Genomic DNA, 16,348 nt, shown 5'->3' on the forward strand with positions numbered 1-16,348 from the left:
ACTAGATCATGGCGCTGAGTGCCACGTCCAGTCTTGCCTTAAACACCTCCAGGGATGATGACTCCCTCACCTCCCTGAACAGCCTTCCCAAAATTTAACAACCCTGCCTGTGAAGAAATTCTTCCTGATGTCCAGCCTGAATCTCCCCTGGCACAGGCTGAGGCCATTTCCTCGTGTTCTGTTGCTGGTTGCCTGGGAGAAGAGGCCGACCCCCACCTGGCTACAACCTGTTTTGGTAGCTGGGGAGAAGGATAAAGTCACCCCTGAGCCTCCTCCTCTCCAGGCTGAACAATTCAGCTCCCTTAGGTGCTGCAGAAGCAGGTCCAGAGAAGAGCAACGAGGCTGGTGAACGGACTGGAGCACAAGCCCTTCAGCCTGGAGAAGAGGAGGCTCAGAGGTGACCTCATCACTGTCTAGAACTACCTGAAGGGAAGTTCTGGCCAGGTGGGGGTTGGCCTCTTCTCCCAGGCACTCAGCAATAGGACAAGGGGACATGGGCTCGAGCTCTGCCAGGGGAAATTTAAGTTGGAGATCAGAAGAAAATTTTTTCCAGAGAGAGTAATCAGGCATTGGAATGGGCTGCCCAGAGAGGGGGTGGATTCACCATCCCTGGAGATTTTTAAACTGAGATTGGACATGGTACTGAGTGCCATCATCTAGTAAATGGACTGGAGTTGGACCAAGGGTTGGACTTGATGATCTTGGACGTCTATGATTCTCTCAGGACTTGTGCTCCAGACCCTTGTGCAGCTCCGTTGTCCTCCTTGGCCTTTCCTGCAGTGCGGGGCCCAGCACTGGACACAGCCCCGTGTAACTCCACCAGTGCCAGGCACCGGGGAAGAGTCACTGCCGTGTTCCTGCTGGCCGCACCATTCCTGACACACTCCAGGATGCCATCGGCCTCCCTGGCAACACACTGCCTCATGTCCAGTCGCTGCGGACCAGCACTCCAAGGTCCTTTTCCTGGGTCTCTTTCCTGCCGCTCTTCCCCCAGGCTGTAGCGCTGCATGGCGCTGTCATGACCCCACTGCAATTCCTGCCCTGCTCTGCATCTGTGCAGTTATTCCTTTTCAGAGATAGGCCGGTGGTTCTTCCCGTGGCACGGAGAAGATGCACCGCCTGCCCCTGCAGCTTGCTGAGCACCTGAAGCGCCAGGCACAGCTGCGCTGCCGCCCCCGGGTGCCGCGGGGCCCGGGCGGGTCCCTGGCTGGGCGAGGGACCAGTAGCGCCGCCAGGCCACGGCTGCTCTCACCGCTCACCGCTCCGGTACCGCGGGCGGGGCGGAGTGGGGGCGCGGCCGCCGGCCCGGAAGTGACGGCAGCGCGGGGCGGGTGGTGACGCCGTTTTCCCGCGGTTCGGGAGCGGCGGGGTCGGATAGCGACAGCGGCGCCGGTGACCCTTGACGGCGGGGCCGCTCCGGCAGCCGCGATGCCGCCCAAGCCCCCGCGTAGGGCGGCCGCCGCCAGGACCCAGCGCGCCAGCCCCGACGGCGGCTCCGCGCCGCCCGCAGCCCGCCGGTAAGCGCCGCCCGGGGCGGGGCTCCGTGCTGTGCCCCCCTCTTTTCCCGGTCTGTGTCCCCCCCCCCCTCCTTTTCCCTTGGTCGTGCCCCCCCCCCCCCTTTTTCCCGGGCCGTGCTCCCCCTCTTTTCTTGGCCCGTGCCGCCCCCCCCTTTTCCCTGGCCATGTCCCCCCCTTGCCGGGCTGTGCCCGCTTTTCCCGGGCCGGCTCCGGTCGCGGCGGGTGTTGGTCCCCCGCTCGCCCCGGTGTGCTGCCGGCCCCGCCGCACTGAGCCCCCGCTGGCAATGTCTGGTGCTTCTCCTAGGCTCGAGATCGGCGAAGCTGACTTCGTCGTGCTCTGTGATGCCCTGAAAGTGCCGGAGAGCGTGAGGGAGAAAGCGTGGAAGACGTACGAGGCCTTATCGGCGGTGGATGGAGCTCTGGTGAGTACCTGCTGCTCTGTGGTAGTGTCTGTCCTGTGCCCCAGGTCAAACGTTGAGCCATAACTTGGCTGCGCCGGGGCCCAAGTGTGTCACAACCAAAGCTCGTATGGTATGACTCCAATCTAACTTCACTTGGAAGGAAACGAAGCTACATGTTGCCATGTTCAGGTCTATATAAACTGGCTTTTTCAGATTCCCCTGTTTTGTTAATGTTTTGCAGTAAAAGTGTGGGCTCAAGAATTCTTTTAAGTTACTGATAAATGACAGTAGAAAAAAATACCATACAATTAGCCAATTATTCAAACTGCAAGTTATTTCAAATGTCTTGACTTTATACAGGCCATCTCATTGTGTGTTTCTCTGTATCTTTCCTGCACCCTACAGAAAGGATCTGAAGTAGGCTAGTGCAGAGAAAGCAATGTTTGCATAGTAAACTCTTTTTTTCTGCTGCATGATGTTAACCTGTATGTACTCATCATTGAGGTATTTCCATTCAAAGTTAGTCATTGGGCATGTGTAAACAGATTAATAAAATGTTATGCCCTTTCGTGATTTTTGCCTTTCCTCCTTCTCAGTGTTGCTGCTGTGTCAGCAGGCTGATTCAGAGAACAGCTACAATACAATCAAATTGTACAGATCTTAGATTTGTAATACCTTGCTGGGGTATTGTTCCTGCTGCATGGGCTTGCATTGATGGATGTGTTGCACTTCTGCTTACTCTTCTGCAACTTGAGCTGACCTGCCAGAGCTATCATAGAATTTTAAGGGACATCTGGATATCAGCTAATCCAACTGCCCTGCCAAGGAAGGGTCGTCTAGGGCAGGTTACACAAGAATGTGTCCATGTAGGTTTTGAACATCTCCAGAGAGGGAGACTCTGGGCAGTCTGTTCTGGTGCTCTGCCACCCTCAATGTAAAGAAGTTTGTCACTACTAATACTTTGTCTGTGGCTTTAAAACTTGCAGTGTCGATATACCAGCTCTTAATGCATTTGAGTTTTTTAAACATAGTGTAGGAGCAGCTTGGGAGAGAGACTGTGTACTGCTCTTTCAGTAACAGGTACAATTTCTGGATGCTCACAGGAAGCGTTTACCTTAGAGCATAGTCTAGTTCTCCTATATGCATGAAAACAGGAATAGTCAGTTCTCTTGTGAGTGAAAATCCAAGGTGGGTTTCAGTATAATCCTGCAAATTTCATTTACAGGCCAAGTTTTGTTTTCACCAATTTTACCACCAATTTGTTTCACCCAGCAATGGCCAGGTAAGATACAGGATATTTGAAACCTTTTAGCACCTGAAGATGACCTTTACTTACTCAGAACAGGACAAGGACCAGACCCTCATTATGATTTATAGCTAATATTTGTTGCCTTGCAATGAAGACCAGTTGCTAAGATCCTTTCAATCTACAGGAATAAAACCAAACCACATTATACTGTGTTTCAATCCAAGTCCTTTTCCTCAAACTTTGAGGTGTATCAGCAAGGTGTTGCAATGAGTAAGCTGCCAAGTGTGTGCCTTCATGAGGACTTGGAAAGCCCTGAAGCTGCTACCTCTAGCTGAGAACAGGCTTCACTTGACTGAAGTCAAGCAAAGTAACAGCCTGGCTAATTGCTGCTGCACTTTCAAGGTCAGGCTGTTACTGTGGTGAGCCTGACATCTCAGGGAGACTGTAGTTCAGGTTGCAGGGATTCAGGAGGAAACTGTATTTCTTCCCCTGGTAAAAGTAGTGTGTTGGAGGGGCTGTCCCAGGGTTTGTGCTGCAAGAACACCAGCTGCATATGTTTTAATCAGTAAGATTCAGTACTAAACTGTTCAGCTCTGAACTGGAACAGAAGCTGATTGTGTAGCAGCTTGCTGTTCTCAAGCAAAAAGGGAAGTGACAGGGCACTAGTTGAGTCAAATACCTACCAAAACACTTCTGTTTAACATTGTAGTTGGTTTTACTTGAGGAAGCTTAAATCATCAGGCCACTAAGGATCCCACTCTCAAGCCATTTACAAAGCACCAAGACCTGAAACCTTACCTTCCCTGGCACACTGTCCTTGTTCTTTATGGTTGATCTTAGAATTGTGCCTGTCAAGCCTCTGAGGATGTGGAGAGGACTTGTAATGCTAACTAGGAGGCAGTGTGGCCCAGACATCAGATAGTGTGGTAACTGGCAGAGATTCAGGGTGCAAATGTGGGCTTGGACATAGTCTGAACATGTGCTGTATCCTTGCTCAATGAATATTTAATGAGTTATAGTGAAAACATCTTTTAGTACTGTCCTTTTGGGGTCACTTAGGGTGCATATAATCAGGTGCAGAGACTCTGCAAACCAGGTACATGCAGCTTAAAAGTATAAAGCCATTATTTTTGGTAGGCATGCACAAAGATTGCTAGAATGTATAAATGTGCCTGAACTTCAGTGAGACACTTTGCTTACCAGGTAGGCATCAGTCAGGGAGGAGAAACCTTGGTATCCACTGCTCCCTGAAATGAATGCTAATGCCTGCTGGAGCCACTGCACCACCAAAACTGGACGTCTTCGCTGTTTTTTTTCCTTCAGGATATCACACCGTTCCACACTGATATTTTTGAGTATTTGAGTTACTAGTGATGCTACTTCTTTCTGAAATTTCAGCTCTCTTATCTTGCACAGTTGTGCACTGTAGCTTTCCTTGCAGTACTCTCAAGTTACCTGTTTCTGCAGTGTGTGAGTCAAGGATATACAGGTGCAATTGGGCCTTGGACCCTTGAAACAGCGGAACTCCTGAGAGGTGTGAAGGAGGAGAAACATGATGAGAGAGATAGTAACACAATCTTTCTGGCAAGTGTGGCTGACTTGTAATTGTAAAAACTAGATCTGCAGAGAGGGATTGTTACTACAGCTGTCTGTTAAATATGATGGTGTTTTCCTGCGTAGTGGGAGAACAATAAAACTTTCCTCTGTGACAGCCAGAGTTTAATGACACTCAGACAATAAAATGCTAACTCCAGATCTCTTAGATAAAGCCCCGAACACTGATTCTGGAGATGTTGTACTGAATTAGCAGAGTGAAGGAAGGTACCTGATGTGTAACCAGAAAGATGTTTTACTTTTAGATTGTTTTTATGTCTGGTGAACTCCCACACAAGTTTATTGTAAACATGGAAGTTTTGTCTAAGAGCGAACTTTTGCTTTAGTGTCATACAAATACCTTTGCACTCTCTATCATTTCTTTCTTTGCCAAACTAAGCTACCTAGGTTAACAATGCTTCTTAGAGTTGTAGTTTTTACTGTCTTAATTTCAAAACTCTTACACACTGGCAGTTGTTGGCTTAACAGTTGGCTCTGATACTTGCTTCTCTCATACTGTTTAATTTTTTGTGATTCTTCAGAAATCTGTATTATGAACCACTAGTGCATGTAAATTCTAGATGGAGTGAATAGATTTGGTGGAATTACTAATGTGGTTTGGTGTGCAGCATGTGATTGTTGGTGTAAGAAAGACGAGAAGAGGTCCAGGAAGTCATACTAATACTGCTATAAAAAAGCTTGGGGCATTTGTTTTGTTCTGCTACTGTTTGTTTTGGGAGAGAATAACAAAATGAGAATCTGAAGTAGAATATTGGGTGATTGAAAAATAATGTTTGAGTGAATTGTTGCTGAATATATTGGGAAGAACCAGTGTTAGGAACAGATGACGTGCTGACTGAATGGGAACCAAACTTCTGCAAAGTAAATTGAAGATGATTTAGGAAGTTGATAGAAATTGGACTTTGCCAGGGACCTTCACATATAGGGTTTAGTGCGCTTCAACCTCATCAGTCCAGTTTTCTGTAATATGTAGTGTGTGGGTAGGAGGTCCATTTTTGTTTGCTTTTTTTGGAAATGTAGCTCACTGTTCTGCTGCTGCTGCTCAGCTGTTCCAACTCCTGAATTCCTCAGCCATTTTTATCGAATGTTTGTCTAACCTGCTATTAAAAAATTCTCATGGTGAAAGATCTGCAGTCTGCATAGCTAGTCCTTCCTACTTTAACTTTCCTTGTCCATGAATTTTTTCCCCAAGTATTTTACTAATTTGTTTCTGTGTTGTAATTCAAGCCAGTCGTCATTAATGTATTTTGCTGCCTTTATTTTTCCCCCCCAAGAGTCTCCAACATCTCAAGATGTTTCAGTCATCTCTTCTTGTTTCTAATTACTTATCTTACATTCTGAAATTCTCTCCAACTGATGATTTACACTGGGATGCAGATGCTGCAGAGCACTTGATGGACAAAGAGCTAAACTGTTTTTAGTGAAGAAAACTGAAAAGGTGAACTGTATCTTAAGTAGAGAAATGAAATAATGAATTCTTAAATATAGCAAGGTTGCTCTATATAGACCAACGAGTTAGTGATCAGCAGGTCAAATGTCCCCATTTAATACAATTTTGCAATTAAATTATATCATTTCCTTTTGCTTGTGGTTTCCTCTTAAGAAGAACATTGTAATTGGTAGGCCATCTCATCTGCATGTTAAAAGATACAGAGGCTTCTTGGTTTTGGCAAAAGCATGAAACACATAAGAGCTAATGAAGTATTTTCTGTCTAGGCCTTTGTCTCTAATTTGTAGAACTGCAGCTAAACTGAACCTGAATCCACTGAAGTGTTGGATGGATGGGCAAAATTATAGATATTTTAGGATCCTCTCCTCTATTGTTAAAAAAATGCCAAAGACCTACTGAAAGTCCCAAAGCAAACATAAATTGTCACCATGGCCCTTTGCTGATGATATTCAGTATCTTAGCAGCAGATGCATTGCTTGTATGTGTTGTGCCCAGCACTTTAAAAGCTCAGGTGACTGTTTCTTTTTTTACTGATCTTCTGCCCATCCTGGGTAAAGATGGATGTCTCCTCCAGTCTTGCTTCATGCAAAGATGTAATGTGAACTTACAGCATCAGATGAAGTATATGCATTAGTTCTATACTTCCCCTTGACTTCCATTACTTTTAGCTAGTATTATATTTGAATTTAATCTAATCTTTTGAAGACTAATACTAATCTTCCATCACAATGTTCAACAGAAAGTTTAAAACTGGTATTGCTGAAAAACAGAGGTTCTAACTGTCTTTACATCGAACTTCTTATATGGAGACAGTGGGTATAATAGTCACTTTCAGAATTATTTTTCCTGAGATATTTTTCCTGCAGGTTTTAATTCTGGTCAGTTTTCTATGAGTGCTTCTTGAGTCTTTTTCCCTCTCGTCTCCCACCCACTATAATCATAAACATGTGGAATTATAGAATGGTTTGGGTTTGAATAGACCTTTAAAGGTCATCTTGTTTCACCCCTCTGCCATGTGCAAGTACACCTAGCACTAGACCAGGTTGCTCAAAGCCCCATCCTTCAACACTTCTAGGGATGGAGCATCTACAGGTTTCCTGGGCAAGCTGTGCCAGTGTCTCACAACCCTCACATTAAAGAGTTTCTTCTTAATATCTAATCTAAACCTGCCCTCTTTCAGTTTAAAGCTCTCTTGTAACCTCCTTTATGTACTGGAAGGCTTCTGTAATGTCTCCCCAGAGCCTTGTCTTCTCCAGGCTGAAGATCCCCAGCTCTCTCAGCCTGTCTTCACAGGAGAGCTGCTCCAGCCCTATGATCATCTTCATGGCCTCCTTTGGACTTTCTCCACCTGTGAATGTTTCTTGTACCATCAGTCTAGTTCTCTATATTGATTGGGACACAGTAGCTGAGATTTTAGTAAGCCAAGTTCCACGTTTCTTTTAAACAATCAGGTGCTTGATATTTACAGTGAGCCATCCTCTATCCCATTTGATTCGAATACCCATCCGTGTTTGCGTATTTCTCATGTGCATTTCTCTTGACCTTCTTTTACACAACATCTGTTGAAGTTTCTATTCCTGGCTTTTATAGGCTGTCATCAAAACTGTTATCAGTGCTGGCAGAACAGTAAACGTCTCTAACTGTATGCTGGAACTGAGACTTCTGTGACTGTCTCCTCCTTGTGACTAGTTTAGTACTGGAGAACTTCTTGAGGTAGAGAACTGAAGTTATTTCTGCTGGTGCTTTTGACACCTTGCAAGTACATCTGGAAAGAAGAGAGACAAGAATCCCATTTCACTGTAGTTTAGTTGCATGAGCATTTTAAGCCCATGACTCCTCCAGGTTGTTTTCACTAGATTTAGGCAAACTGCTTAAACAAGATCAAATAATAGTAACTCCAGAATGAGAAATAAGTATTTTGAAAGAGTTTGTAAGAGTTGTAGATCTTTTCCTACAGAACTGACCTACATTTTCTGAAGTTGTAGCATTGGTTCTTCAGAATCCTAAATAAAAGATAATAAAATAAAAAACCCTATGTAGGCTAATAAGTGTTAAATAATCTTTGGGCTAGTGATTGGTGGGTGGGCTTTGCTTCATGATAGTTGAATTAAGGTCACTGAGAGTCATCTTACTGAAACTGAACGACAGCCAAGGGCAGATGTTGAGCTGTTGTCCTGCTCATTTTCTGTAGTGATGCTGTATCAACAAAAATCTTGAGTCAGAAATTAATTTCTGGCTGTGGATTTGTCTTCAGTTCATTCCCACGCATTCAAGTCCATCTGGGATGAATCATCTGTCTTTGACTGTAAACAAACTGTTAATTTGTGTCATAAGATTGGCTCCCCTGGAGTTCTGACACTGGCAAAATAGTGAGTGGCTTGTTGAACCATCAAGAGTTTTACTTCATGCGGATGGCACGTCTGTCATTGTGGGTTGGCTTCTTTTGATGATTGGTTATAACTTGCACTTTCTAAGTAGCAGAAGACAGACCTTAATGTAGATGTATGGTAGGAAAATGCCCCTAAGTGCTTGATACTATCATGATCTACTAAACAGAGATGGATTTGTGGTTCAGCAGGAATAAGTGGTTGAGACACAGCTGTACCCCCTTATGAGTGTTTAATGCCTTTCATTGTAAAGATTCTGTCTACTTTTTTGTAGCTTGGCTTCTGATTCCTTAACCTTTAGTGTATTGTTATGGTCAAATATGGTAATAGAAAAAAAAAGATAATGGCTTCTGCTTTGTGTAAATGTTCCACAGAACCAAAGCTTGTGCTTTTGAGCTTTGCTGAATTGTATGGGTAAAACTGATCTTGTCCTGTAGGAATAGGAGTTGAAGTGTTTGGTCTTTCCTCTCTGTTGTAAAACTTGTAATGTTTTCCATTCTCAAATAATTGGCTATCACAGTCAATTGTTTGTTTGAGGATGTTTTGTTTAACCATTTCTAATAATGTTTGAACAAATTAATGCTTTTCATATATTGCCTGTTTTTATTGAATAACAAAAACTGTGTCCTCTCTTTTCTAAAAGGCTTGTAACAAAAAGAAAAAGGAAACATGGGGAGTGTGTATCTTTATTGTAGCAATTGATCTGGATGAAGTGACATTCACTTTCACTGAGCTTCTGAAAAGTATAAGCATAAAGTAAGTGATTTTAAATATGTGAAATTAGATTTCAATAATGAACTCATCAACAATCAACAGTTTTATAAAGAGAATATTTTTAAAGTATCGTGAATCTTTGTGCATATCGGTCTAGTTGAATTACAGTGAAGGTTACTTATGGGAATTCTGAGTATTTTGGTAAACTAGAAGTCTTGCTGTCATATTTTAGTTTGAGGGAGCAATGATACTTATGTAACTGTGATTGGCTTTGATCGTCTGACTCACTGTATGACTAATTCTTGTTCTTGCTCAACCTAAAGTATTCAGCAGTTTTAATTGGTGTAAATTGCATTTAAAATATTTCCCTTTCCTCCCCTGTATCAACATTTTCTAAAAAAACCTTTTTCCCAATGTTAGGCTCAGGCTAAATCAAGAAGAGGGGGAAAAAAAATTGTTACTCTTCAGATTATTTCCAAGCATGCTGCTCTTTTTCAAACATTTTAATGCCAGTCTGAATTTTGTACTTTTATACCCACAGGGGAGGATTAGTGTTACATTGTGTATTAACTAAGTTCATGAATGAGAAATGAAGATTATAGGACAATATCTGCTTTTAAGGTGAATTTAGGTGTCTAGAGCAATAGCATACCTTGTGTTAGATCCATAATTGTGTTAGATTCATAATACTCGTTAGCCTTGGGATTGTTGTGAGCTGTAGGATCAAACTGGCAGAGATTTCTACCATCTTATTCTCTAGAGCCACACTGATACATTTAAAAGATTTTTTTTATTCTTTGGTAAAATTCTTAAATGAGCTTCTGACTGGTTTTACATGGTTTCTTCAATCTGACAAAGATGAAAAAGTCTCAGAATAGTACATTTTTATCCTTTATGAGAATATAGTTGATGTAGTTGAATATATTTGATAGCTTCCTGCTCTTTAATTTTTAGCACCCAGCTCATTTTGGTTGTGAACATAACAAAAAAGTGCTCCCTTGATGGCCATAGTATTACATGGATGGGTAGGGAGAGTTTTCGTCCCCTGTGTAATGGTATTTCCAAAGGGTGAGGGTGTCCATACCCCAGTACCTCTTGCAAGACTTCTAATTCTGTATAATTCAACACATTCATCTCAGTTTTCATTTCTAGGTCTTTCTTTAGGATGGATGGAGCCAAGGTTCATGTTCTTAGAGTAGTAAGAGTGTTTCTTAAGTAGAACAGAAGAGTTAAAGTGTGTGTGTTGGGTATTTGTGATTTCACTGGCAGACGAAGAAGAAAGTTGTTTCTAGTTAGCAAATTCTCACTTCCAAAGTTAGCACCTGTGCTAACCAAGAAAATTTTCTTTCTATAGTAGTGCCCATAGTGTAGGGTACCTCTGTTACCTGGTTGAACACTATTCCTACATCTGGAAAATGTGAGGTGGGGTACAAGGTAAACAAGTAGTGTTTCCCAAAGCAACATTCTGTCACTGAGAATAAGAATAGTAGTAGTAAAAATATGCTGGAGTCTAGTGAAGTGGGGCAATGGGCTTTGGTGGGGTTGTGGGTTTGTTTGTTTGTTAAGAGCTGTTTCAGAATACTCTTTCTCAGAGTAATGGTAATCTGCTGTCTTTTTCCTTTTTTCAGTGTATGCACATTTTTTCAGTTTCTGAAAGAGGTGGATGTTAACATGGATACTGTAAGCACTAAAGTTGATAGCACTGTATCAAGGCTGAAAAAGAAATATGATGTATTAGTTGCACTATACCACAAGTTTGAAAGGTAGAGTATGTTTCTTCATTTTGAAATGATGATTTCTTTATGCCTGTCAACATTTAAGTATTTGAATTTTTGTGTTAGAGTCCATTTAAACTCCATGTGCTAATATTTACAGAACAGTGAAATGGAACTTTTACATGCATTAAATAAACACATCCTGTGTTGTACTCCGTAACTATTACAATGCTTTGTTAAACAATCCCCTCATTGCAGTACAAACAGTACTAAGAGTAGCATGACAAGTGATTGCTACTCAAGTTTGTTAAGCTTTTTACAGATATATAAAAGGATTGATTTACTATCTATTTTTTTATGTAATGTTTTGCCTTCCAAATCACAAAAGGCTCTCAAATATCCCTTAAATGACCCTTGTAACGGGTAGTAGGTGACCCCTTGGTAGTTTATAGGATGAAGGCATAAATATGATATAAGCTTTATTTGTCTTTTCAAAATCCAATCAATCACACTTACTGTTATCCTGGAAAATATGTATATAACAATACTTTTGTATAGTTGCCTTAAAGCTGTGAAATTTTGTGAAAGTTGTAAATAATTCATTTTTATTAATTGCAAGTGTTTTCTGGGCTGTAATTGTTATTGCACATATATGTTGACATGTTCTGGTTTTCTGTCCCTCCTCTAACTTCACTTATTTTTTTGAACCTTGGATTGCAGTAACAATTTTTTCAAACAGTATTTGTAATTTTTTTGGTTTCCTATTTTGTTTCTGAATAGACTGAATTTATTTCTTGAAATGATATGTACCTAGAATAATTGGGGAGCAGTCTAACACCCTAACAAGGCTTGCAGTGACACTGCAGAAATACTAAAGATTTTTAAAATGCCCTTTTATAGCATTTTCTGTGCAGCTGTGACACACTTTCCTATGTTGTTCTCGGAAGCTAAGCAGGGTCAGCCCCGGATTAGTACTTGGATGGGAGACCTCCTGGGAAATGCCGGGTGCTGTAGGTTCTACTCCTGAGGACTTCACTGTCACTGTCCAGGCTCGCTCGGCCGTGGCAGATGAACCTCAGGACTTAACGGTGGGGCCAGTTCTGTGCATGCTGAGCCTCACCTAAAATGCACTGCACAGGCTGGAAGGGCACACCCACGTGGGGGGACAGCCCTTCCCAAATCCTCCTTCGCAAAGCTGAACCACACACACACACACACACACACACACAAAATGCTGAGTAACAATGTAGGTACAAATCTTCTCTTTCAGGAAGAAAAGAATAACAGATTTTATTATACCAAGTTAAAATTGTTTTGTTGTTTAAGCTTTGCCAGAAATATGCAAGCAACATCATTATTTCATCTATGAAGGGCTGTAGTTGATCTGTTGTTAATCTGATCTCTGAGAGCCAGCATTTTTTTTTTTAAGTTCGAATAATGTTTTGTGACGTTGTGTATTTTTTTGCTACATTGAAGTCAAAGATACTGCATGGTTTGCTTTTAGGAAAGTGTTTAAAAATGCAAATTTATTTTTATTTTCTAGGACTTGTGGCCTTATTTATCTGGAACAGCCTAGTAGTGAGTAAGTTTAGTTTTCCTAAATTGTGTTTGTCAAGATAAGATGTAAAATGCTGTCACGTTTTATCTTTTAACCCTTCAAGACTGACATAAGTTGTAGCATGTTGTGTGTTTAATTTAGATTTAGTGGTGAATTGCAATGAGGTGATGAGAGACACGGAAATTATGTGTGTGTGTGTGTGTATATATGTAAGGGAGGTCCTGTGGTGTAAAGGAGAGCACTCTGGGCTCTGAATCCCAAGGACCTGAGTTCGAGTCTCAGTGGGACCGTCCCCTGGCAGTTCAATGCCTCCCTGCCATCCCATCCCGTCACATCTCGGATGCTCAGCAGGGTCAGCCCCGGTTAGTACCGAGGTGCTGTGACAGTCCCGAGGACTTCCCTGTCACTGTCCAAGCTCGCTCGGCCGTGGCAAATGGACCTCAGGACTGAAATGGTGGGGCCAGTTCTGCGCACGCTGTGCCTCACCTAAAACATCCACTGCGCAGGCTGGAAGGGCACGTGGGGAGAGCCCTGCCCAAATCTGCGTTCGCGAAGTTTGGCCATACATACATACATGCGTATCTCTCTGTCTGTCTTTCTCTCTGTCTGTCTGTCTTTCTCTCTGTCTGTCTGTCTTTCTCTCTGTCTGTCTGTCTTTCTCTCTGTCTGTCTGTCTTTCTCTCTGTCTGTCTGTCTTTCTCTCTGTCTGTCTGTCTTTTTCTTTCATGAAGGATCACCATCCAATGGCATGTGTCTTGACATGGTAGAAATGAATACTTGGAGAGTCAGCTTCCTGATCATAGCAAAAAATGAGTGTACTAAAAGATGCTTTAGCAACTCCCAGATGAGCTTGAGCTCATGCTGTGACTGGATAACAGGGCATTAGTCAGAGACACAAGAGAAAACAGGTTGTAACAGTTAAGTGAGTTGTCTATATTCACTGTCTTTGCAAAGGATGATACTGATACTTCACGATCCTTGAATGGCTTTACAGAGACTTAATTTTTTCAAATGTGTAGTCATAATTACATAGGGAATGGAATGAGATTATTAGTAATCTTAACTATATGAGAAATGTTGCAAGTCGTCTTAAGTAGTTCCATAGACTGAAGCATGTTTTCAGAAATTATAGCTTGAATTATTACGGAATTGTCAATGCAAAGTATTTCTGTCTCTCTACAGGATTTCTGCTGAGCTCAGTTCTGTATTAGTCTTAAAAAATTATTGGATTACTTTTTTGCTGGCTAAAGGTGAGTTTTGACTAAAAGTTGGTTATTTTGATGAATATTGTTGAAGTGAGTTTGTTTTACATGTCCAGTATGAGATATATTATGAATATGTATCCTACAAGCCCAGAATGTTGTGATTGCCTGGCTTTTGTAACTACTCAGTCATAGTTTTTTAATGCGATTTTGCTATTGTTGTCACTGGTATTACTCTCAGTATATAAGTATATCTATTTAAGATTCTAAGATTTTGTTCTTTTGCTTTAAATGTTGGCATTCTGTAGTTGAGTCTGTTCTGCAGTTCTTTCTAGTCTGCCAGTATTTTAATAATGGATGATTAACTGAAGACTGGAAGATTTTTTTATATTATATAAATGATTATATATAAAATAAATATATATAATAACTCTATATAACATATATTTATATATAATTGAAACAAAATAAATTTAATAATAAGATATCATACTAAGTCCCTGAAATCACATCCTTGGAATACTATGACTCTTTCTTGAAAAAGCGTAAGTCATAGTTAAAGTTGAGTGATAAAGCAATTCTAGTAGTCCATGGAGTCATGTTTCATTGTACTACTCCTACAAAAAGGAACAAATCATTTACCTCAGTTGCTGATTACTCCAGGTGTTTGTTACCAGCAAAATGTGCCCATCTCTGATAGCAAAATTGGTCTTGGATCAGCTGAGTTTCATGGAGCTTTTTCACTAGAATTTCTCCAAGCATGTGCATAAAACAAAAGCCAGAGAAGTTTTTCTAGCCTGCCTTTTCTTGAGAACCAAGAGAGCTGAAATTTACCAGCAAATAGCTGCAGGAGAGCCTGGGTGGTGATTTCACATGTAAGTGGAGCACAAGTCTGTTGCTATTTCAAATTGCTGTTGGCTTTCCTAATTTTTCATGGGTGTCTTGGAGATCTTCTCTGGCATATGAACCATAATTTGGGAACAGCTGGAATAATACAGCTTTAAAAGTGCTCTGACGTTTTTGTGAGTTAAGTAATTTCATACAAACTTGACAGGCTGAGCATACAGTGTATTAGCATGTTTTGAATTTCTCATTGCTGTCTACTTGCAGCTCTGCTTTCTAAATACTTAGCAGATTCCACAAAGCTTGCATAAGACCACAAAAGAGAAAGTGAGGAAGAATTACAGAAAAATAGGAGGCACATGTAGGTAATATACTCTACAACATTACTCCACTACAGTAAAACAAAGAAGAAATCAGTAGGGACCCCTGAGGGCAGGAGTTTTGTGCCCAGTAAGTTTATGTGTATATATATGCCATCTCTAAAGCAACAAACTTCTTTAGAGCTGTGAGTTTTAAAATCAGTAGCCTTCAAAGAACACCAGCATCCTGTATGATGCTTTCTGAATTCTAACAGTAGTGCATTATTATATGAACTTCAGAATCTTTGTTTTTAAAAATTACTTCTCAAATTAAGTCAAACATCTCACAAAGGTTTTCTTTACCCTTTTAAATATTTGCAGGTAAAGTGTTGCAAGTAGAAGATGACCTGGTGATTTCCTTCCAGTTGTTGCTGTGTGTCTTAGATTATTTTATCAAACTGTCACCCCCTGCTATGCTCAAGGAACCATACAGTAAGTAGTTTAATGTTTTGTTCAATAAAGTAAAAATTAAATTGATTAAATTTCTGTCATGGTAACATTCCTAATTAACATAATAAAACTTCTTAAGCTTATTAAAATGGATTTTTTATGTTTTAGTTCAATTTAGATGGTAGTGAACTTGAATTCAGTTATCTGAATGTGGCAGTGTATTTAATATTCTTTTCCTGCTGTTTGCTATGCCCTTTACCCATGCAAGTTGTTTAGAGACTTGTTTAAACAGCAGTTTTAATTTGGTAGAAGAATTTGGGTTCTGGGAGCGTTATAAGAGAACTATTAATCATGTTTGTTTTGAGTTACTAAAGGAAATGATGGTGCTGTGACTCATACTTCATTGATGTATAACAGTATGAGGACAGCAGAAATGTGCAAGATACTGGACTATATGTAGACATTTAAAACAAAAATATGGTGGGTAGAAGCTCAAAATAAAACAGTAGAGGTAAAATCTAGATAGTCTTGCTTTATTAAATCCCCTTTGTTATTACCAAGAGTCACTATTTCAACTAAATGTATGACGGGTCTTCACTATAGAAATTTCTGTTCAACAGTAAGTTTTTGTTCATTCAGTTTTTATAACTAAAACCTGGAAAACCTCACTAGAAGGGCAGAGAAAGTAAACATTTATGGCAACTTCCAAAGGTAGAATTCTATTTTAGTTTGCTATTTCCTTCAGCATGCTATGGCATTGATGTACTGAAGTGTTTGGAGCCACAATATGTGGCTCACATTTTTCTGAGACTACTGAGTTTATCCTCTGCTGGGCTGTGACGTGATCCTAGTATTTTTAAACTTATTTCTTTTTTTTACTAATAAACATCCATGTGGGTTATAATGTCATAGAATAGATGGTGTAGTCACTGCTATATTCTTTAAATTC

The 16,348-nt window shown here is 41.1% G+C and overlaps 1 protein-coding gene across 3 annotated transcripts in view; it reads left to right on the forward strand.

Moving 5' to 3' along the window:
* The first annotated feature begins 1,329 nt into the window (after window positions 1–1,329).
* Window positions 1,330–16,348, forward strand: part of RB1 (RB transcriptional corepressor 1) — a 73,396-nt gene continuing 58,377 nt past the window's right edge. For 2 of the 3 annotated variants that reach the window (XM_071551251.1, XM_071551268.1), the window contains exons 1-7: window positions 1,330–1,517; window positions 1,822–1,939; window positions 9,262–9,374; window positions 10,961–11,095; window positions 12,591–12,629; window positions 13,788–13,855; window positions 15,331–15,441. In XM_071551251.1, the coding sequence (XP_071407352.1) occupies window positions 1,429–1,517; window positions 1,822–1,939; window positions 9,262–9,374; window positions 10,961–11,095; window positions 12,591–12,629; window positions 13,788–13,855; window positions 15,331–15,441 (673 nt within the window). In that variant the 5' untranslated portion in view covers window positions 1,330–1,428. Of the gene's footprint in view, window positions 1,518–1,821; window positions 1,940–9,261; window positions 9,375–10,960; window positions 11,096–12,266; window positions 12,294–12,590; window positions 12,630–13,787; window positions 13,856–15,330; window positions 15,442–16,348 lie in introns of those variants that run through there. The other variant, XM_071551260.1, reaches the window with a different exon arrangement.

This window comes from Pithys albifrons, chromosome 1, assembly GCF_047495875.1.
Source record: "Pithys albifrons albifrons isolate INPA30051 chromosome 1, PitAlb_v1, whole genome shotgun sequence".
Taxonomy (NCBI): domain Eukaryota; kingdom Metazoa; phylum Chordata; class Aves; order Passeriformes; family Thamnophilidae; genus Pithys; species Pithys albifrons.